At 38.7% G+C, this 22,528-nt stretch overlaps 2 protein-coding genes across 4 annotated transcripts in view; both read right to left on the bottom strand.

Annotated features, from left to right (window-relative positions):
- LOC135550571 (serine/threonine-protein kinase 33-like) overlaps positions 1-10,714 on the bottom strand; it is a 45,539-nt gene extending 34,825 nt beyond the window's left edge. For all 3 annotated transcript variants that reach the window (XM_064981526.1, XM_064981510.1, XM_064981518.1), the window contains exon 1: positions 10,578-10,714. The gene's annotated coding sequence lies outside the window, so the exon portion shown is untranslated. The remainder of the gene's footprint in view (positions 1-10,577) is intronic.
- An 895-nt stretch (positions 10,715-11,609) lies between these two features.
- On the bottom strand, positions 11,610-18,476 carry LOC135504064 (ras-related and estrogen-regulated growth inhibitor-like protein). The gene is made up of 5 exons (XM_064922377.1): positions 18,315-18,476; positions 17,534-17,590; positions 16,771-16,844; positions 14,688-14,836; positions 11,610-13,777 (listed from the first exon to the last, which is right to left on the bottom strand). Exons 1-5 carry the CDS (start codon positions 18,364-18,366, stop codon positions 13,690-13,692), a joined length of 420 nt encoding a protein of 139 aa, XP_064778449.1. The 5' UTR covers positions 18,367-18,476; the 3' UTR covers positions 11,610-13,689.
- Between the last annotated feature and the right edge of the window lie 4,052 nt (positions 18,477-22,528).

The raw sequence follows: 22,528 nt of genomic DNA on the forward strand, positions 1-22,528 counted from the left end.
CTTCTTACCAAACCACATGACCTTTGTTTTGGAGGTGTTCAGAATAAGGTTAAGGGTAGAGAAAGCTTGATGGACACTAAGAAAGCTTTGTTGTAGAGCATTTAACACAAAATCCGGGGAGGGGCCAGCTGAGTATAAGACTATCTTCCGCATATAAATGGATGAGAGCTACCTACTGCCTGAGCTGTTGTTGTTGAGCGTGTGGCCTAGGTTTGAGTCTTAGGGTACTCCCTTGGTGACAGGCAGTGGCTGAGACAGCAGATTTTCTAACTTCTTACACGGCCCTCTTTGAGAGAGGTAGTTAGCAAACCAGCCCAAAGACCCCTCAGACACCAATACTCCTTAGCCGGCCCACAAGAATGGAATGGTCTACCGTATCAAAAGCTTTGGCCAAGTCAATAAAAATAGCAGCACAATATTGCTTAGAATCAAGGGCAATGGTGACATCATTGAGGACCTTTAAGGTTGCAGTGAAACATCCATAACCTGAGCGGAAACCAGATTGCATACCCGAGAGAATACTATAGACATCAAGAAAGCCAGTCAGTTGATCATTGACAAGTTTTTCCAACACTTTTGATAAACAGGGCAAAATAGAAATAGCCCTATAACAGTTAGGATCAGCTTGATCTCCCCTTTAAATAAAAGGGTATGTAATTGAATTCAAATGTATTTACCCTATGGACAGCACCAGTGCCATATATTAAGAAAGTTGTGCCAGGTTTTGGAACGGACACCATTTTAGCACCTTTATTTTATTCTGAAAATTGAAGACGTACCAATACGAGAGAGACTCTGACACAATGCGGACGTGTCAATTGTCACTGAACAGCGGCTATGGAGGAGAAAGTGGTGCTTGCTGAACGTTCAAACAGAGACCGCATGCATTGGCCCAACTCTCTATATACAGTATGACTCTGGACAGCACTATCCTCTGTAGGCGGTGGACCGAAAAATCGGATCTGCTTTAGTTTTGGAGATGATCGCTTTCTGGTGAGGGAGGAGATGTTTTTAAAATATTTTGCATATTTCATATGAACACATTTCCATTTGCTGGCAATGTTAATTCTTGCAATTGTTTTCAAAATACATACTTGTATGTTTGCTAGCTGGACAGGCAAACGCTGCCAAGTACTAAACAGTAAATCAATCAAAACTCTTACTATCTAGGTACCATCTCTGCTGATCACGTCTGCCAATCATGTTCTCTGTACCTAAGATACATAAACACAGCTGGCTTTAGCTATCATTATTAGTAATAATTTAAGACTACAAAAATTTATAGGACAAGTATTGTAAAGCTAATACAGTTATCAAGGCATTCATGCTGACAAAAAATAAATGCTTGTAAACCCGATCCTAGGCAAAGCAGAGACTTGACTTGGGTCTGGTTTTCAAGGATGGACTTTTTTGACAGAGGAACTACGTCACTACTTTATCCACTTCAACAAAAAACAAATTAGTAGCTAGCAAGATGGAGATCACAGATGTTTTTTATGGAGTGCATTTCACAAGTGGCTAGTTTGCATCAACATCCGCAGCGTTCTGGCATGTCTGCCTCTCCCTATTGGGAGAGTCCACAGATATTTTTTCTACCCTTATAGATGTAGGCAGTGACGTCATTTCTCTATGCCAAAAGAGTCCATCATGGAAACCTGACCCTCGTCACCGTGTTGCCAAGGGTTGGGATTTTGAGACTACATTATCCCTGTCAATAGGCCTAGTTGGAATAGGATGCAGAGCACCCTGCCTCTATCCTTACCCTAGTAGCCTAGTTATTGTCATTTCTCTATCCTTACCCTAGTAGCCTAGTTATTGTCATTTCTCTATCCTTACCCTAGTAGCCTAGTTATTGTCATTTCTCTATCCTTACCCTAGTAGCCTAGTTATTGTCATTTCTCTATCCTTACCCTAGTAGCCTAGTTATTGTCATTTCTCTATCCTTACCCTAGTAGCCTAGTTATTGTCATTTCTCTATCCTTACCCTAGTAGCCTAGTTATTGTCATTTCTCTATCCATACCCTAGTAGCCTAGTTATTGTCATTTCTCTATCCTTACCCTAGTAGCCTAGTTATTGTCATTTCTCTATCCTTACCCTAGTAGCCTAGTTATTGTCATTTCTCTATCCTTACCCTAGTAGCCTAGTTATTGTCATTTCTCTATCCTTACCCTAGTAGCCTAGTTATTGTCATTTCTCTATCCTTACCCTAGTAGCCTAGTTATTGTCATTTCTCTATCCTTACCCTAGTAGCCTAGTTATTGTCATTTCTCTATCCTTACCCTAGTAGCCTAGTTATTGTCATTTCTCTATCCTTACCCTAGTAGCCTAGTTATTGTCATTTCTCTATCCTTACCCTAGTAGCCTAGTTATTGTCATTTCTCTATCCTTACCCTAGTAGCCTAGTTATTGTCATTTCTCTATCCATACCCTAGTAGCCTAGTTATTGTCATTTCTCTATCCTTACCCTAGTAGCCTAGTTAGTCATTTCTCTATCATTACCCTAGTAGTCTTGTTATTGTCATTTCTCTATCCTTACCCTAGTAGCCTAGTTATTGTCATTTCTCTATCCTTACCCTAGTAGCCTAGTTATTGTCATTTCTCTATCCTTACCCTAGTAGCCTAGTTATTGTCATTTCTCTATCCTTACCCTAGTAGCCTAGTTATTGTCATTTCTCTATCCTTACCCTAGTAGCCTAGTTATTGTCATTTCTCTATCCTTACCCTAGTAGCCTAGTTATTGTCATTTCTCTATCCTTACCCTAGTAGCCTAGTTATTGTCATTTCTCTATCCTTACCCTAGTAGCCTAGTTATTGTCATTTCTCTATCCTTACCCTAGTAGCCTAGTTATTGTCATTTCTCTATCCTTACCCTAGTAGCCTAGTTATTGTCATTTCTCTATCCATACCCTAGTAGCCTAGTTATTGTCATTTCTCTATCCTTACCCTAGTAGCCTAGTTATTGTCATTTCTCTATCCTTACCCTAGTAGCATTGTTATTGTCATTTCTCTATCCTTACCCTAGTAGCCTAGTTATTGTCATTTCTCTATCCTTACCCTAGTAGCCTAGTTAGTCATTTCTCTATCATTACCCTAGTAGTCTTGTTATTGTCATATGTCTATCCTTACCCTAGTAGCATTGTTATTGTCATTTCTCTATCCTTACCCTAGTAGCCTAGTTATTGTCATTTCTCTATCCTTACCCTAGTAGCCTAGTTATTGTCATTTCTCTATCCTTACCCTAGTAGCCTAGTTATTGTCATTTCTCTATCATTACCCTAGTAGTCTTGTTATTGTCATATGTCTATCCTTACCCTAGTAGCCTAGTTATTGTCATTTCTCTATCATTACCCTAGTAGTCTTGTTATTGTCATATGTCTATCCTTACCCTAGTAGCCTAGTTATTGTCATTTCTCTATCATTACCCTAGTAGTCTTGTTATTGTCATATGTCTATCCTTACCCTAGTAGCCTAGTTATTGTCATTTCTCTATCATTACCCTAGTAGTCTTGTTATTGTCATATGTCTATCCTTACCCTAGTAGCCTAGTTATTGTCATTTCTCTATCATTACCCTAGTAGTCTTGTTATTGTCATATGTCTATCCTTACCCTAGTAGCCTAGTTATTGTCATTTCTCTATCATTACCCTAGTAGTCTTGTTATTGTCATATGTCTATCCTTACCCTAGTAGCCTAGTTATTGTCATTTCTCTATCCTTACCCTAGTAGCCCAGTTATTGTCATTTCTCTATCATTACCCTAGTAGTCTTGTTATTGTCATATGTCTATCCTTACCCTAGTGGCCTAGTTATTGTCATTTCTCTATCATTACCCTAGTAGTCTTGTTATTGTCATATGTCTATCCTTACCCTAGTAGCCTAGTTATTGTCATTTCTCTATCATTACCCTAGTAGTCTTGTTATTGTCATATGTCTATCCTTACCCTAGTAGCCTAGTTATTGTCATTTCTCTATCCTTACCCTAGTAGCCCAGTTATTGTCATTTCTCTATCATTACCCTAGTAGTCTTGTTATTGTCATATGTCTATCCTTACCCTAGTAGCCCAGTTATTGTCATTTCTCTATCATTACCCTAGTAGTCTTGTTATTGTCATATGTCTATCCTTACCCTAGTAGCCTAGTTATTGTCATTTCTCTATCATTACCCTAGTAGTCTTGTTATTGTCATATGTCTATCCTTACCCTAGTAGCCTAGTTATTGTCATTTCTCTATCATTACCCTAGTAGTCTTGTTATTGTCATATGTCTATCCTTACCCTAGTAGCCTAGTTATTGTCATTTCTCTATCATTACCCTAGTAGTCTTGTTATTGTCATATGTCTATCCTTACCCTAGTAGCCTAGTTATTGTCATTTCTCTATCATTACCCTAGTAGTCTTGTTATTGTCATATGTCTATCCTTACCCTAGTAGCCTAGTTATTGTCATTTCTCTATCATTACCCTAGTAGTCTTGTTATTGTCATATGTCTATCCTTACCCTAGTAGCCCAGTTATTGTAATAAAAAAATTGACTATCAGGATGTTATTTTCTAGGTCCTAACCTACAATCCTCTGCTGTGATGATTTCTTTGATTCATTCATGTCTGCCATGATCTATTCAGTTCTCCTCTCCTTTGTCCTGGTCCCAGAGATCAACCAAGTGCTATTCACCAAGCATGGGATCAGCTGATTCATTCACCTGTGAGGAGAACCATCCTGCTGCAGTTTGAACTAGCCCTGCCATCACTATTAGACATTGAGACCCCATATGCATTTGTCTGTTGTCTTTTCTTTGTGGGTTTTATCTTACAGGACACACACACACACACACACACACACACACACACTGAAGCATGTGTTGATGACAGATACCTCAAATACTGCCTGAGACTGCCTGAGACATCTTCGCTATGTGTCTCTTTATTCAAAAATGAAACACTAAATGTGATGTTCTTTGTTCTAATGTATAGGCATGACAGGTACACTATGGCGAACATGCATATTTAGTAGTAGAATAATGGATTGGCAAGAATTTGGCACCATCAATTTTGAAGTTTAGTAAGAAAGTAATCATTTAAACCACCTAAATCTATTAAAATTCGCTGGACATTTAGCATTTGAAACTCAAACATTCATTTCCCAACTGCTTTTTCTATAATCCTGCACTCTTTATCATTCTCCACATCTTATATTAAAATGCATTCAACATTATGCGTGCCGACCATGGTATTGGGCAGCTGCTGACATTTGAGAACTCATCTGATTTAGAATCAAACTCTGGTCATGTTATTGCAGAGAACATTGTATACATTTTGCCCAGCTGTTTTTAGAGAAGATTGTATTGCAAGGTATAGGCTATGTGTAGGATATGCCATGTTGGCTAATATGCAGCTGTTGTTTTTAAACCTCCATTCTAGAATGCATGACACACACACATTTCTATCTAAACCTTTTGGGGTTTATGCAAATGATATGGCTGAATGTTTCTTTAGCCCTTACACTCATGAGATTTGGCCTATATGGATAAGGCTAAATTGAAATGTTTCTTACAGAAGAAACATGGAAAGCATATGCATAACCATGGTAGTAATGAAAAGGGAACCGTTTGGAGATTATGGGAAAAAATTATGATTAAAGGTGAGGACACAACAGTTCACCTGACAAGACTGAATCCAAACATAAAACTGGATTTTATGTGCATTTTACATTTACTGTACTTTTTGCCACATTTGTTTATAACAAAATCTGAAAATACTCTGGATACATTCAGTAACATAAGAATATTCTTGGAAAAGTTGGGTTCAGTGCAACATATATATGTTGCCACACAGCTCTCCAAAGTGTGCACTCCCTAAGTAATTTCAATGAACTTTTATGACTCAAAGAAGAGTGTTCAACTATAAAGGTGCAATTTTGAGCTCTTCCAGCTGTGCCGATGAGGAACTAGAGCAAGCTCACTTTTAGTTGTTTTGTTTGTAACACAGCCCTGCATCCTCACCTTCACACAATTACAGTTGTTTACGCAACCCAAAAAGGGTCCATTATAAATTGCAACCTGGGTCGGGTGGGCATCATTTGAAAGCGCGTCGCCAACATGACTAGCAAAATGACAAAATATGATCTTACAGTGTTGTGTTTATCATTGTCCAAAATGCATACACGTATGCACAGCAGTGTCCTAGAATATTGGACCATTGGCTTTCATACTTTTAGACGACTTCTCAGTGCAGCTCAAGCTATTTCTCTAACTGTCAACACATTCAAATGAATAAAGGACGCATACCAGAGCTGCATTGGTTGAGAATTGTGGGGAGGGAGGTGCTCGGTCAGGCTGTGCATTTCCAGCGGTGGTGGTCTCAGAGCCGTGTAGCTATGTCACAAAGGGCACTGGACTATAGCGCCTCAGCATCAGTAGACTATGATTTACGCTTTATTCTTTCTCAAGGAATTTCAGAGAAGCAGTTGGTAATTTTGGTGCGCATAGAATGGAGTCGTAAGTGCATTTAGATGTGTGAGCCGCTGTAAACTTTCTTCACAATACAACAAATATAGGCTTTTTCTGTTCAAGACAAGACAAGGTACAGTTGAAGTCGGAAGTTTACATACACTTAGGTTGGAGTCATTAAAACTTGTTTTTCAACCACTCCACAAAAGTTTTGTTAACAAACTATAGTTTTGGCAAGTTGGTTAGGACATCTACTTTGTGCATGGCACAAGTCATTTTTCCAACAATTGTTTACAGAGATTATTTCACTGTATCTCAATTCCAGTGGGTCAGAAGTTAACATACACTAAGTTGACTGTGCCTTTAAACAGCTTGGAAAATTCCAGAAAATGATGTCAATGCTTTAGAAGCTTCTGATAGGCTAATTGACATAATTTGAGTCAATTGTAGGTGCACCTGTGAATGTATTTCAAGGCCTACCTTCAAACTCGGTGCTCCTTTGCTTTCGATCATGGGAAAATCTAAAGAAATCAGCCAAGACCTAAAAAAAACAAATTGTAGACCTCCACAAGTCTGGTTCATCCTTGGGAGCAATTTCCAAATGCCTGAAGGTACCATGTTCATCTGTACAAACAATAGTATGCAAGTATAAACACCATGGGACCACGCAGCTGTCTTACAGCTCAGGAATGAGACGCAAACTGTCTCCTAGAGATGAACGTACTTTGGTGCGAAAAGTGCAAATCAATCCCAGAACAACAGCAAAGGACCTAGGTGAAGATGCTGGAGGAAACCGGTACAAATGTATATATATCCACAGTAAAATGAGTTCTATATCGACATAACCTGAAAGGCCGCTCAGCAAGGAAGAATCCACTGCACCCAATCCACTGCACCAAATTCGCCATAAAAAAGCCAGACTTCAGTTTGCAACTGTACATGGGGACATACTTTTTGGATAAATGTCCTCTGGTCTGATGAAACAAAAATAGAACTGTTTGGCCATAATGACCATCGTTATGTTTGGAGGGAAAAGGGGGAGGCTTGCAAGCCGAAGAACACCATCCTAACCGTGAAGCACGGGGGTGGCAGCATGTTGTGGGGGTGCTTTGCTGCAGGAGGGACTGGTGCACTTCACAAAATGGATTGAATCGTGAGGAAGGAAAATTATGTGGATATATTAGCAACATCTCAAGACATCAGTTAGGAAGTTAAAGCTTGGTCTCAAATTGGTCTTCCAAATGGACAATGACCCCAAGCATATTTCCAAACTTGTGGCAAAATGGCTTAAGGACAACAAAGTCAAGTTATTGGAGTGGCCATCACAAAGCCCTGACCTCAATCCTTTAGAAAATGTGTGGGCAGAACGTAAAAACCATGTGTTAGCAAGGAGGCCTACAAACCTGACTCAGTTACACCAGCTTTGTCAGGAGGAATGGGCCAACATTCACCCAACTTATTGTGGGAAGCTTGTGGAAGGTTACCTGAAACATTTGACCCAAGTTAAACAATTTAAAAGGCAATGCTACCAAATACTAATTGAGTATGTAAACTTCTGACCAACTGGGAATGTGATGAAAGAAATAAAAGCTGAAATAAATCATTCTATCTACAATTATTCTGATATTTAACATTCTTAAAATAAATTGGTGATCCTAACTGACCTAAGACAGGGACGTTTTATTAGGATTAAATGTCAGGAATTGTGAAACTGAGTTTAAATGTATTTTGCAAAGGTGTTTAAACTTCCGACTTCAACTGTATAACACCATGTCATCTTCTAACTGTACATCAAACATAGTGATCATAAAAATTGACACTGTATATGACATGAGTTTATTGATATGGAAATGAAGTGCACATTTGGACTTGCGGGTGTTTGGCTTACTTGTATGACATCAAAGCTGTATTTATTATAATCCTCAACGTCTCAAAGTAAATAGAGTCCTTGTAAGTTACAGCATGTTCCTCACTCAGACAATAAAACATTTGCAAAAGTTGCCCAATTAGTGGGAGGGATAGGGGCAAATTCTTGTCGCACGTGGTGTGCGCAAGCTGTGAAGTAATGTATAGCATATTACAGTACAGCCACTGCGTTCCAATTTAGCCACTTATCAGTGTCCAAATGTGCCATTTTCAACCCGTACAATTGTGAAGGTCTACGCCTGCAGATAGTTACTTGAAATGAGACATATAACCATGCCAAAACATGATTCAAAATGGGAATTCACCAACAGATAGCTCATGTAAACACCAGCTTCCTAAGCAGGCAAATTGACATTTACAATAGCTGGTTAGGCTAGTCAGACTAACATTGACTAGCTTTCAATAAATTGGCTAAGCGATCAACGGAGTTACCTCTTCATACGATCAAGACAATTCACATTGCATGCAGCATATTTCAAGTGCACTCAAAAAACAGATTTTGATCTTATTTCAGTCTTCATCAAACATTTCTGCAAGAATTTAAGGTGGCAACACATTTTATAGTCATAAGACTGTTTCACATTCAGATTTTTTTTTAAAGAAATCAGCGCCTCCCTCGGGGATCGATCAACTTCACGCTTTTCGGCCCACTGCAGTTTATCTTAGACTGGTAGGCCTAGCCATAGAGATCTTATTAAATTACTGTTCTAATTATATGGGCCTAGCCTATTCAAACGTGTCATTAGAGGAAGCCATGAAACAAGAACTTTACATTCTTAACCAAGAAAGGCATTATTGCAGGAGGAGCCAATACCCAGCTGCTTGAAACACATAATTATTTCAACCTCATACAAGCAGCAATTAACATTCTATGACCCCTTCCTGCTAAATATAATTATCTGGCATGAAACCTGCATAGTAGTGTTTTAATGTGTGTGATGTTTAAAAACATGCAATGCACTGATTGAATGGAGTTTGAAGGATTCCTTTTAACAGCTTTCTGTCCACAAATGAAGTCAGATAGCTAGTTTTCTACTTACAGTGGTGGAAGAAGTACCCAATTTTCATACTTGAGTAAAGATACCTTGATAGGAAATGACTCGAGTAATAGTCACCTGGTAAAATACTACTTGAGTAAAAGTCAAAATGTATTTAGTTTTAAATATACCTAAGTATCAAAATGAAAAGTTTAAATAAAATAGCTTATATTAATAAGCAAAGAGCACAATGTTGTTGTATTTTCTTTTCTTTTTTAAAATCCACAGATAGCTCCGGGCAGGCACACTCCAACACCCATTTACATTTACAAATGAAGCATTTGTGTTTAGTGAGTCCACCAGATCAGAGGCAGTAGGGATGTTCTCTTGATAAGTGTGTGAATTGGGCAATTTTCATGTCCTGCTTAGCATTCAAAATGTAATGAGTACTTTTGTGTGTCAGGTAAAATGCATGGATTAAAAAGTACATTATTTTCTTTAGGAATGTATTCAAGTAAAAGTAGTCAAAAATATAAATAGTAAAGTACAGATAACAAAAAAACGATAAGTAGTACTTTAAAGTATTTTTACTTAAATACTTTACACCAAAGACTACTTACCTACAATATAATATGTTGGGAAAATAGTTTTAGGCCTAATAGTTAGGTAACTTTTTTTCCACATACAGTTAGTTCACTGATGAAATAGAGCTAACGTTAGTAATACGCAAGCTAATTTACAGGACTCCTCAAAATAATCATTAACTACATCAGCAAATCCAGTCCTCGGGGGACGGATTGGTGTCACACATTCGTCCCAGCACCTGCTAACACACCTGACTCCAATAATTAACTAATCATGATCTTCAGTTTAGAATGTAATTAGTCTAATCAGCTCTATTTGCTAGGAAAAAGTGTGACACCGACACTCCGGTCCCCAAGGACTGGAGTTGCCCATCCCTGAACTAGATTAACGTTAATCTCGAATTAATTAAATTATATGTAGCCACCGCCACAAAACGTAATATATAGCTACATAATTACACATTATTAATGAAGATTACCTAATGTTAGTCATTAGCGAAAAAACTGCAGAGGCTAGTCAAAACAAAACACACTGCTGCTTTTGCGTGTGTTGCCATGGCAACAGCGAAAAATATGCAAACGACCTACTTTTGATTGAAACATAACTAACTCATTTAAATCCTATTAATCTATTCACATGTATTTACCTTATATTTGTTTGTTGGGGGTAACGGTGAGATCCGTTATTGTATTCATCCAACGTTACAGTCTCTTTAGCAACCAGGAATCAAGTGACATCGCAAGAGCCACTTTCCTTAACTTTTCTTGTGTGATGCGAAAGGTGGTGTACTACGGATACAAAACAGGGACAAAAAAAGCGCAGTGAAAATCTGGCGTCATATAATATTCTCTACCAACAGCAACACTTGATTTGAATGCTCTACTAAAATAAATGTATATTCTTATAGAAATACATCATTCATGTATTGATGTTACGGCATACAAATTGTCATACATTGGAATGTTTTGAATAGTAAACCTATTTATTTTCACACATTTCATCAAGATAAGAATAAGTCTATGACTATGGTAAAGTCAAACTGAATAGCACTATAGTTTACGTATGCAAACTTCACAGGGTGGCCTATCTGCCTACATGGTGATTAGTCCCCATCTAGTGGAGAAAAGTGATATAAAAAATGATTGCCGTCAATATGTTTCTTATTATTTTGTACCTAATGTTACAATTCCATTTCTGTAAAATTCAAAAATTCATATTTCCAATTATCAGCTTAGGAGGGAACAATACAGTTTAAATGTGAAAAGCAGTGGTATTTGGATCTCCTTTTAGTACACATTTTTAGACCTACCTAACTGCCAAGTTTGCAGTTTATGAGGATGACAGCAACATTATTTTTGACTAAATGCAATCCCTGTTACTGTAGCATGACGACAACTTTTAATGAATCTTAAAAGTAAAGGCAAGATCATCAAACACATTGTAAGAGTTACTAGATTCCAGAGCTCCTTTGAGTCCCCCACTTTAATAGCTTCCACTGTTTGGACATCTTGCCAGTTCTTGGACTGTCCATTGTAAACATTAATTATGGTTGCACATTTGAAAGAGTGATGTTTGTATAATATACTTTTGCAATTTTATTGTCTCTCAACATATGACCACATTTTCTAAATACAACAGAATGGAAAAGACAAAACATTTTGATATTAAATTCCTTATTAAGAACTGAGCCAAACTAAAAAAGCATTTCAAACTTAGGGATAACATTTTGGACAGACATGCTAAAGACAGACATTTAAAGACATTACAAGCTGAGTTAAATCAATGTTTCTGCTTTTTGCAAAGATAATAATCACTAGATGAGATAGTTGTTCACATGCAAACAGTACCCTGAAATCCAAGCACAGCAGTTAAGCCTTGCAGGTCTGAGCTGGGTTGTATACACATAATCCTACCAACAATCGGCACATAGTTCTAATGAGATTCCAAAGCAATGACTGGTATGCTACTTGTGGGTTGTTTTGCATTCGATTCACATTCAAAGTACTAGTCAACAAAATTACTGGATGAAAAAAAGCAAGGTGTTTTACCAGAACAAACTATTGGAGTGTAGCTGAATCATTAACTTTAAACCACATAATACAAATGGGACATTATTTAGTTCATTGAATAATTCACACAATACTCATACCCCCAAATAGCTCTTTTATTGCAAGTTGGTCCACACCAGGCATAATCACCCACTGGGTACACACTGGTTGAATCACGTTGAACCAACGTGGAATAAACATTGAATTGACATCTGTGCCCAGTAGGTAATTTTCAACTATAATCAAGAATGAGAGGGAACGTTTGTTTTTATGCAAAACACAATCACAGACATTTGCTTGTACTATCCAAAGTTGTAATAGCAAACACATTGAATACAGGAAATCAACAGAATATGTACATGCAAAACAAATAGCTGCACATTCCTTTACTACTATGTAGGGAATGAATATACTAGCTGCTTACGTTCCTGTCCACGGAAAAGCAATTTTACCCATTGTTACAGCTTAAAATTAGAAACAGCCCATGTAATACTGCCACAGCAGAGATTCAATAGGATTTATGTGAAGTCATATGCCATAAGATGTTGTTAGTGAGCCAATTTACCCATAAGTCTCACCTTATTACTGTCCCCTCTGAGAGCTAGACATTGGTGCATATTCCTTGATGCAAACTCAAATATGTTGTGCTCTTTGATCCATAAAACTACCTTTGGAAAGTAATTTTCCTTGAAATAGTTTGGAATTAGGAAAGGAACTTAAGCATTCAAGGATACTCTACTGGCAACATGGGATTTAGAATATCAAGAGGGAAAAATAAAAATGTAAGAAGATGAGAATGGCAAAGTGACTTCTTGAAAAAAAGAGAACAATAATTTGATTACATGACAAACATGACACTAAATAGGGTCAGTCATTGCTAAATACGTAGATGTTACACAATCAACAGTAAACAGGGGCTACAGATAAAGTTTCAATGGTGTAAAGTACTTAAGTAGCTACCTTTGGAAAGTAATTTTCCTTGAAATAGTTTGGAATTAGGAAAGGAACTTAAGCATTCAATGATACTCTACTGGTAACATGGGATTTAGAATATCAAGAGGGAAAAATAAAAATGTAAGAAGATGAGAATGGCAAAGTGACTTCTTGAAAAAAGAGAACAATAATTTGATTACATGACAAACATGACACTAAATAGGGTCAGTCATTGCTAAATATGTAGATGTTACACAATCAACAGTAAACAGGGGCTACAGATAAAGTTTCAATGGTGTAAAGTACTTAAGTAAAAATACTTTAAAGTATTACTTAAGTAGTTTTTGGGGGTATCTGCACTTCACTATTTATATTTTTTACTACTTTTTCCTTTACATTTACTACATTCCTAAAGAAAATAATGTACTTTTTACTCCATACATTTTCTCTGATACCCAAAAGTACTTGTCACATTTTGACAGGAAAATGGTCCAATTCACACACTTATCAAGAGTACATCCTTGTCATCTCTACTGCCTCTGATCTGGTGGACCAATTAAACACAAATGCTTCATTTGTAAATGTCTGAGTGTTGGAGTGTGCCTCTGGCTATCCGTAAATAAATAAAAATATACCAATTGTGCCATCTGGTTTGCATAATATAAGGCATTTTTAATTATTAATACTTTTACTTTTGATACTTAAGTATGTTTAAAACCAAATACGTTTAGACTTTTACTCAAGTAGTATTTTACTGGGTGACTTTCACTTTTACTTTTAAGACATCTTCACTTCTACTCGGGCGTGGCACAGGTCCTGCTTGTTCCCCACCAGGCAGATTGGGATGTCCATCTTGTCCATCTCTCTGTCCAAAACAGGCACACCAGGGTCAAAAAACCTCCCTCCTTAAAATGATCATAAACTTAATCAAAATATGTGTTTCTTCTGACTCATCATGAATTTCATCTGACGTTCATCACATTCATCTGAATTAGTAAGGCTGTATAAACTACTGAAATGTTTATTGAAGCAGCCCACAGTATCAAAGGAAAACGAAACAAGTAGGTCATGTGGTGGCTTCAGTGAAGTTTCAGAGAGTTTATATAATGCAGACAGACCCTCGCCCAAAGTGCTCTTTTGATATACAGTGAGGGTGACTTCTGCTTCACATCTATGTCATGGAGTGTCAAACCATCAGGACCCAGCTGAAGTAAAATCCCACTACACAAATTAGGCTTGACCACCCATGTCATTTTGTGAGCCATATGTGAGTCTTTATCAGCTCAAGCTGTCCCAGCTCACTCTTCCAGACAGTGTCCGTCGACTAGTTGCAACCTACTTTCACTTAAAGTCCTGTAACAAATGTCCAGTGGAATCCCAATAGTTTCTCTAGTATTTAATCATGTTTTAATTAACGCCTCTGAGAAAATTGGATACAAGCCATTCTGGGCAAATTCAATTGAACATGAGAAATAATTTACTCATATAATTAACTAAGTCGAGCAATGAGGTTGTAAATCCTAGACAACATGTTTATCAAGAAGGAAAAGCCTACACTTCTATCACAGACAGCTGCCTTTTGTGTTCACTTCGACTTCTATTCTCTCTATGGTACAACAATGTTAAAATCATGTTGGAATCTGCCACTTTAACTGGTGTGTGCCCCCCTGTTAGCATAAATGTCTGTCCAGGAATAGGAATCATTAATTCATCAAAGCCCAATCCCTTCCCTCCGGTAGGCATCAGGCCCTGGGTCGCAGGTCACAGTCACTCACCCCTTGTAGCTCTCTCCGCGGGCTTCTTTGATCTGACATAGGATATTTTGGGCGTTGAGGAAGGACGTTTGGTCGCTGATGTTGTACACCACAATAAATCCATTGGCCCACTCCACCGGCTCTTCCAGGATATATTTGCTCTCTCCACTCTGACAGGGCAGGGGACAGGGCGTGGACAACAGATCACAAACACATCCTCACACATCTTACCTGACTCATGGAAACTAATGGAAAAAATATAATGAATGATGTTTTGGTCACTCAAAGCCTATTTTACATGGGAAAAGGCTCCCCAGCATTACGCACTCCTGCCACCATCATTACGCACACCTGCCTTCCCCCCCGTCACGTGCATCAGCGATTATTGGACTCACCTGGACTCAATCACCTCCGTCATTACCTCCCCTATATCTGTCTGGTTCCCCGCTCTGTTCCTGGCTTCAGCATTAATTGTCGTTTGTCGTTGTTTACCCGTGTGCTGACGCTGGTCCTGTTGTGTTACCTGTCTGTTCCTGATTAAATGTTGTCTCCCTGTACCTGCTTCTCATCTCCAGCGTCGGTCTTTACAGGAAATAGGGTAACTGTGCAAAGCCTTTAAACTATTTAATAGAGGTCAATTTTATTAGGTAGCCTCACCCCTCAGAGAACTATGGAATATGAGACTAGTAATGGGAGGTGAAGCTGTTGAGTACAAGCTTGTGTTTAAATCATATCAACGTTTATTGGTCGCATACACAGAATTGCAGGTGTTATGGCAGGTGCAGTGAAATGCTTATACAAAGTTGTTTTTGACCTAAAAATGGGGCAACCGTGTCTGTCGGTGCCATCTTGTCAACTTGAACAAGACTTGCCACAGGAGCTTACAAATTGGTCCATGATATCTGACATCCCCTACACCATTGAAGTTGACATTTGTAAAGGTTATGGGTAGGGGTTAAGGTTAAGGTTAGGGTTTAGGGTAGGGATGTCCAAAGGAGCCTGGATAACACTGACACTTAGAAATTATAGTTTCAAGTTGTATTAGTTGTATGTACAGGATACAAATGGTTTACACCATTCAACAAAATGCTTACTTACAGGTTCCTTCTCAACAATGAGAAACAAAAGATAAGAATACGAACATAAAATAAATGGTTCAGTAGAACAGAATAAACATTTGAACATATGTATTATAAAGGAAGGCACGATTTATAATCCAATATTTACAGTACACATGTTTTGGGGAAAGAGGGATTGGGGGCAAGTCAAAGGCATGTCAACAGTGCATTACTTTTTTTGTTCCATAAAACAGGAAATAGACCAGAGAAAGGCATGTACTGTACAGCAGTAGTTCCCAAACTGTGGGGCACGCCCCGGGTCGGCAAGGGGGGAACTCAGTCTGGCTCTAAACTTACTCTTGAAAGTTGTCATAGTAGACTGCACAAGGTGCCATTTCGAAATTGGTTAGTGCATCATCAGTTCCTCTTGTCATGTCAGTCATTGCATACCTTAGAGAGCTATTTATAACTTGTCAGAAATGTCCAGATCAACTAGCCCATGTCAGCTATCATTTTTTTATTTAGGTTTTTTAACCCATAGATATTGTTGTAATTGTTTTGTCATTCAAATATCACGAATACACATTAGACATGGCAAATTGTATAGAATTGCAAGAAAATTTGCTTTAAAACTGTTTCATTTTCTTTGCACCCCATGACAAAATGTGTGGAGTGGTTGGAAATAAGCTTTAAACCTGCAACATTCTCTCCAACAAAATTAGGGGTGTGAACAGTTTGTCATGAACAGTGCTTGTGCCCATAGAAATAGACACGGCATGTGCATGCAGGGGGGGGGTCATAATAAAACCCAACATTTGGGAATAACGGGTACCGTATGCGGCTGCATAAGCAGTCAACATGTTCTAGTGCTGCCTGTCTCTGCTTTCCAAGGGCTGATCATTGTGTCTAGTGTATTCTGAGCTACAGGGGATTATCATAAATCACATCAGAACACAACATGCAATCTATTTCCCATGCCATTAGATACTACTATGTTAGGCATGAGCTAAAAACATATGAATATATGCATGGAACAGATCAGATACCTGTGAACATGGATCAAATACTTCCAAGTGTAACAGTCTTCCTTCGATGGAGAGCCTTTTACGGTATAAGGAGTCTGTAACACAAGTTCAAAGCATACTTATTGTAATAGGAAACGTGCAATAGTTCAAATCTGATGTAAATAGTAATATACAGACTTCTCCCATGAAATAATGATTACTGTAAGCCTCAAACATCCAGGCCATGATTGTTCTGATGAAGTAGACTGAGTCAATTCATTTAAGGGAAAGGTCTGAAGTCATATACCCCTGTGTAAACTCTAACATCAAATGCAGCCATCTTCCAGCATGTTAAACAAGCGATGACTAATGGGAACATGTCAACATGCCAATGACTTCATTCAGAAATTATAAGTTACCCTCGGCCAAGCATATCACATTAAACCAAAACATGTGTTAACACATACTATATGTGAACTTGAAGAATCATTTGAATAGTCAAATCAGTAAATGATTACTTAAAATTCACTCACAATTAAAATGCCTGTGTGAACTATGCTTAACTTCCTGGTGGATCTTGTACTGTGCAGTATGTGTGTTTCAATTCATGTCAGACTCCCAGGGGTAATAGAGTAATACAACATTTTACTCCCTAAGTTGATGACATTGGTGAACAGCCAGTAGCAACAGACTGTAACTGTGAATACAACAGATTGCATTTTAATGTCATGAGAGCATATCTATATGACATTGTAAAAACATTACTACCCTACTTTAAATATTGGTGAGAAATCTGTGTACTCACTGGCGTTGGAGGCATACTCTCCAATGAAACGTTTAGTCAGGAACCTTACCAGAACAGCTGGAGAGGGAGAAATGTGACATGAGTAAGACAGGCTTATTAATATACAGGAAACAAGAACATAAACAACAAATAGTTGAATTTAGGCTTGGATACTTTGGTCTTGGTAGTGGAACCCTGAATAGTTGTTTGGTGAGCTAAAACAGGGCTGTTCAGTCATGGTGTTTTCCTATTGTGCACTTCTCCTCCACTCCTCCTCCATGTGGATTGAACACTGCAGTGGGCTTTTTCTCTTGCATCTACTTTTATTAGTTTCTACCACAGTATCATCTCTCTCTCTGAAGAGACCGAGGGTGAACATGTTCCAGTTAGCCTGAGGGATCGCACTTTCCCCTGCCTTACAAGAAAAAGTATTCCTCATCAATTAGATGCATGTTCCAACCATCAATCTAAATTTCCTCTCTCCAAAACCTTACGTAAATCTAGCAACTTCATTCCTCTTCTAGAGTTATGATCTAAAAACATTGTGCTTGGAGCTCATGCAGCGATCTCTATCTATCTGTCTAGGTGATCATTTCCCTCTGGTCATGGCTACACTGTAGAATGTTACACTGTTTACAGTGAGGGAAATTACACGTTCGTATGCAAAGCATAGAAATAAGCAGTTCAATTGTTCTGTTCGTTTGGGAGAGCTTGCAAGCCTCTACAGTCAAATACAAGAAACTAGGCAGTTAAAGAAATACTTAATGATGCAAACACATACATTATTCATTCAGGCATTTACCTGATTTCCCTGCTCCCTCGCTGCCCAGCAGAGCCAACTTGATGTCATTCATGTCTGCAGACTGGAGGTAAGCTGCTAAGAAGGACTAGCTGAGCTCTCTTTCTTTCTGCTGTCATGTATGCTAGGCAGTATCAGGATTAGAACTGTGCTTGTAAGAACTGCTCAGCCACAACAGATGCCTGTGGAAGAAAGGAAAACATACACAGTGTTTCATGTCCCCTCTCACCCAATGAGGAGAGTGCCAAGTTGGATTGCACAGAGGTCACCACAACACTGAATACCTTAAGAATCTCTCTTGCTCCTTTCCAGTTAAAACATTAATAGTAGCCAGGGGGAGAAATGGCACTCAATATAACTTAACAAAGTTAATATGTTTTCCAGATAATTTGATTACTTTCTTTCATTTATTGTTCCCCCCCCCCCCCCCAGGACTTGGCAGAAAATGGTAATATATTTGACCGCAATTTACAATGCAGACATCTAAAAAGACAAAACCTTGATGCTTTCTAAATGGCTCTTTCACATTCACTGTACCAGTCTATAGTCCCACCTATCTAGGGTTTGTCCTTGGCCTCTGGGTACACACTATGTAAGCTGCTGAACATCTGCAGTGCTGTGGGGATAGACAGGGCTTTAGGGAGACCAGAAACAGTTAATACCACTGTTACCTCCCAATTACCATGGCTAATACATAAGCTAAGCATTAAATGCCAACATATGTCCAACGTATGAGGCATGGTTTGATTGCAGGGTTCAGTACCTTTGAAAGGGAGGTACAACAATCCACTTTCCCTTTTTCCCCCCACAGTTCAAAAAGAACTAAGAAAGTCATTCAATTCTTCAAACTTCAATTTCATGGACTGCTTCACTAGTCAAAAAGTCCTTTCATTTATTTGTATTTTTTTACCCTGGCTGTTTTTCCCCATGTCTACCACTGTCATTGTTGACCAAAGTTCACAGGGGTGTCGCATAATTATCCTGTTATGTTTCATTTTACGTCTGTTACCTGAAAGGTCGCAGACCCCAGGAATAAAAGGCTTAAAATGTGCCCAGGACCAAAAATGATGCAGCACATTGTTGCCTGATTGTTCCATGAGTAGAATCAAATCAATAAGCTTCATTGAGGGAAGCTCAGCAGGGAGACAAGACTGAACACTGTACAGAAAAAAGACACATTCGACAAATTCAATGCAGACTACATCACATTATGAAAATCAATGAAGCCAGCACTTTATGGTGTGAGAGTGACAATAAACAGCTAGACTGGAAGATGTGATGCTGTGTTACACAACTACCTTTATTAGAGCAGGATCAGGTAGAATTAGGTAGAATACAAGACAGAACAAAACGGCTGGGGGAATGCCTATAATGGTGGATGGAGTAAAAACAGGTAACAACAATGCCCTTGTCACTTAGTAGGCCATGTTTCTATATACTGTTCCAGCTATTATCTAAGAGCTCTCATGAGATAACAACCAGAGAGTGGTACTCTTGAAAACACGCAAATGAAGACGACAGTCCCTCAACAACAGTATTTAGTGTATTATTTCTGTCTTTCAGATCCAGTCCCTAGACTGCAGTTTGAGCCCTACCATACCCTAATGGCTCTGGACGTGTGGAAGTGTATCAACCCACAGTCATAGGAGATTTTTAACCTACAGCCAGAAATCCCTCATGTTGTCAGACAGACAATTGCTGTTCATACCATCTTCTCTCAAGAAACGGCCATTAACTGATCTCAAACTGCCACTTTGGACTAATACCCCAAATGCATCGGTCGAACTACTGTTATTCAACAATAACATTTGACTTCACTACATACAAAACACTTACCACTGATTGACAATTTTCCTATTAAAATAAATCCATGCTCCCATATGTGTGGCTAATCAGAAACAGGCATCACAATACCAAATAAAGTAAGGAAGTAGTTCATAAGGATTGGAACTTTTATGAACTACACCATTCCCCTAAAGTTGAGTAGTAATCACATTATATTTACGAGCAGAAAAACGTGGAAAAAACACCACTAGTCCCGCAAAAATGTTATCCTTTATTGGTAATGTTAAGAAAGAAGTGGTGTGCCCTTGACATGAGACAGGGGCCAGCAGCAGAGCAGCATTTCCAGAATAAAGAGAGGTTTACACGCTGCAGGCAGAGTGATTACATCATGTCTGTCTTCATGAGAACCTCCTGGGAGCAGCATCTCCCTCCAGCATTGTCAGGACAGCAGGCAGACAATCAGCATCTTAATCCTGCAGGTATTGAGGGAATTCTCCCAGACAGCACTCTGATCTGATTGAAGACTCATCAGGATACTGTCTGTAGAGATGAACCAGAATGAGTCTATTGGAGTGAGAGCGTGCATCCCAAATGGCACCCAATTCCCTGTATAATGCACTTCTTTTGACCATGGCCCGTATGGCTCTGGTCAAAAGTAGTACACTATGTAGGAAATAGGATGCCATTTGGAACGCATCCGTGGGGTGATGGGGCAGGATTCACTAGAATAATAAGATTTACTAAGAGCAAATGTGTGTTTCTCTCAGGAAGGAAAGATGATATCATCTCTTGGGATGGAACAAGTAACCCAGCTTGGTTCCTTTCATCAAAAGAGAACTGTAACCGCTTGGAGGGGCAAGGAATTCACTCTTGATCCAGTAAATCTTTTCACGGGAATATATGTGAGAGGTCTTTTGATACAAATTCATCTCTGCTGGTCTGCCTCTAGGTGCTAAAGTTGGCACGTTTTAAATGCTCCTCAGTTCGTACCTTGCTGAAATTCAATTTCTAGTTTGCATTTTTCATTCGAATTTGGGGCTTAGGATTTCTTAACTTTTGAAAGACGCCTCTTTGGCCTAACTACATGGATTCACTGTCCAACAAAAAGATATTTCATTGTACATGCAAATCCATTAAATCCATCATGCTTTTCCTTGATTAAAAAATTCAAACGTATGGTTAGAGAGAGTATGAAAGGAGCATAGATCGTATTCTTTAGTTAATACTTAATGATGGTGGTTAATATAATATGAGATTGTTTTGCCAAGACTACAGTGTGTTTTATCATCTTGTTTCTTCTTGTGACGTCCATGGCTCACAACTCTGCTAAAGTATTTTCCACTCTCCCACATGAAGATGATCCTATCATTATTAATAGGCTGCCATGATTGCAATGAGTTACGGTCAATGATGGAAATGTCTGAGCTGTCCAAAAGACCACTCCCCTCTCTGTGATGCGAAGACCCACCAGTCTGCTGCTAGCTAGCCCACAGTCAAGACAGCATCGCTTCTCACTGCTCACCACTCACAGAATCAGGCTCATTTACAGCCCAGCCAGGGCTGGCACTAGATATAAGCGACATAAGCAACCGCTTACGGCCCCACGACCGCTAGGGGACCCCCAATCCACATATTTGAAATAAAATATAAATAATTCTAGGAACTCATTCGGGGTTTCAACTTACTGTTGAGAGTTAGAATTAGTAGAAAACATTAGGTGCAATTTCAGAATTTGGTTGTGCATCAGCAGTTTTTCTCTTGTAATTTCAGGTTGGATAAAAGCAGAAGACTCATTTCCATCTTGCATGGACTAATTTAGTATATCTTATCATAATCATGGTCGAATTACCGACAGGGCACACATGGCACATGCCCAGGGGGCCTCAATTGATTTTGTTAGTCACTCTCACTCAGATATCATATTAACATGGTATAAGTCATGGCAAAATGTGTAGAATTGCAGGAATTTAGCCTAAAAATAAAACAACAAAAAATTCCACCCTAATTTCAAAATGTGTAGAATTTCAGGAAATTTGTTGTCAAACCAACCATATTTTGCTTAGGACCCCCAAAAGGCTAGAGCTGGCCCTACATCCACCACAAATACACCAGGCTGCTCTGTTATTCTTGTGCCTTTAGTGAAACATTTCAGTGTGGAATGCTTTAATGTCTGCATCATGTTTCAATCAAGACTTTCGAGGATAATTGAATTAGAGAATTGGTCGGGGCTAGCCGGTGGTTTTCAAAGGGAGCCGGCATTAATCATACATCATTCACTGCCCTCGACCATAAGCAACCATAAGGACCCTGTGAATCACCTTTAATGGAAGATTACACTCAGAGTGAATGATTTGAAGGGTTTCAGGCAATGCATAATGTTCTAACTCATTAAGAGAAAATCACTTTTAGGTAAGAAAAGTCTTGGACAAACA

This window comes from Oncorhynchus masou, chromosome 1, assembly GCF_036934945.1.
Source record: "Oncorhynchus masou masou isolate Uvic2021 chromosome 1, UVic_Omas_1.1, whole genome shotgun sequence".
Lineage (NCBI taxonomy): Eukaryota > Metazoa > Chordata > Actinopteri > Salmoniformes > Salmonidae > Oncorhynchus > Oncorhynchus masou.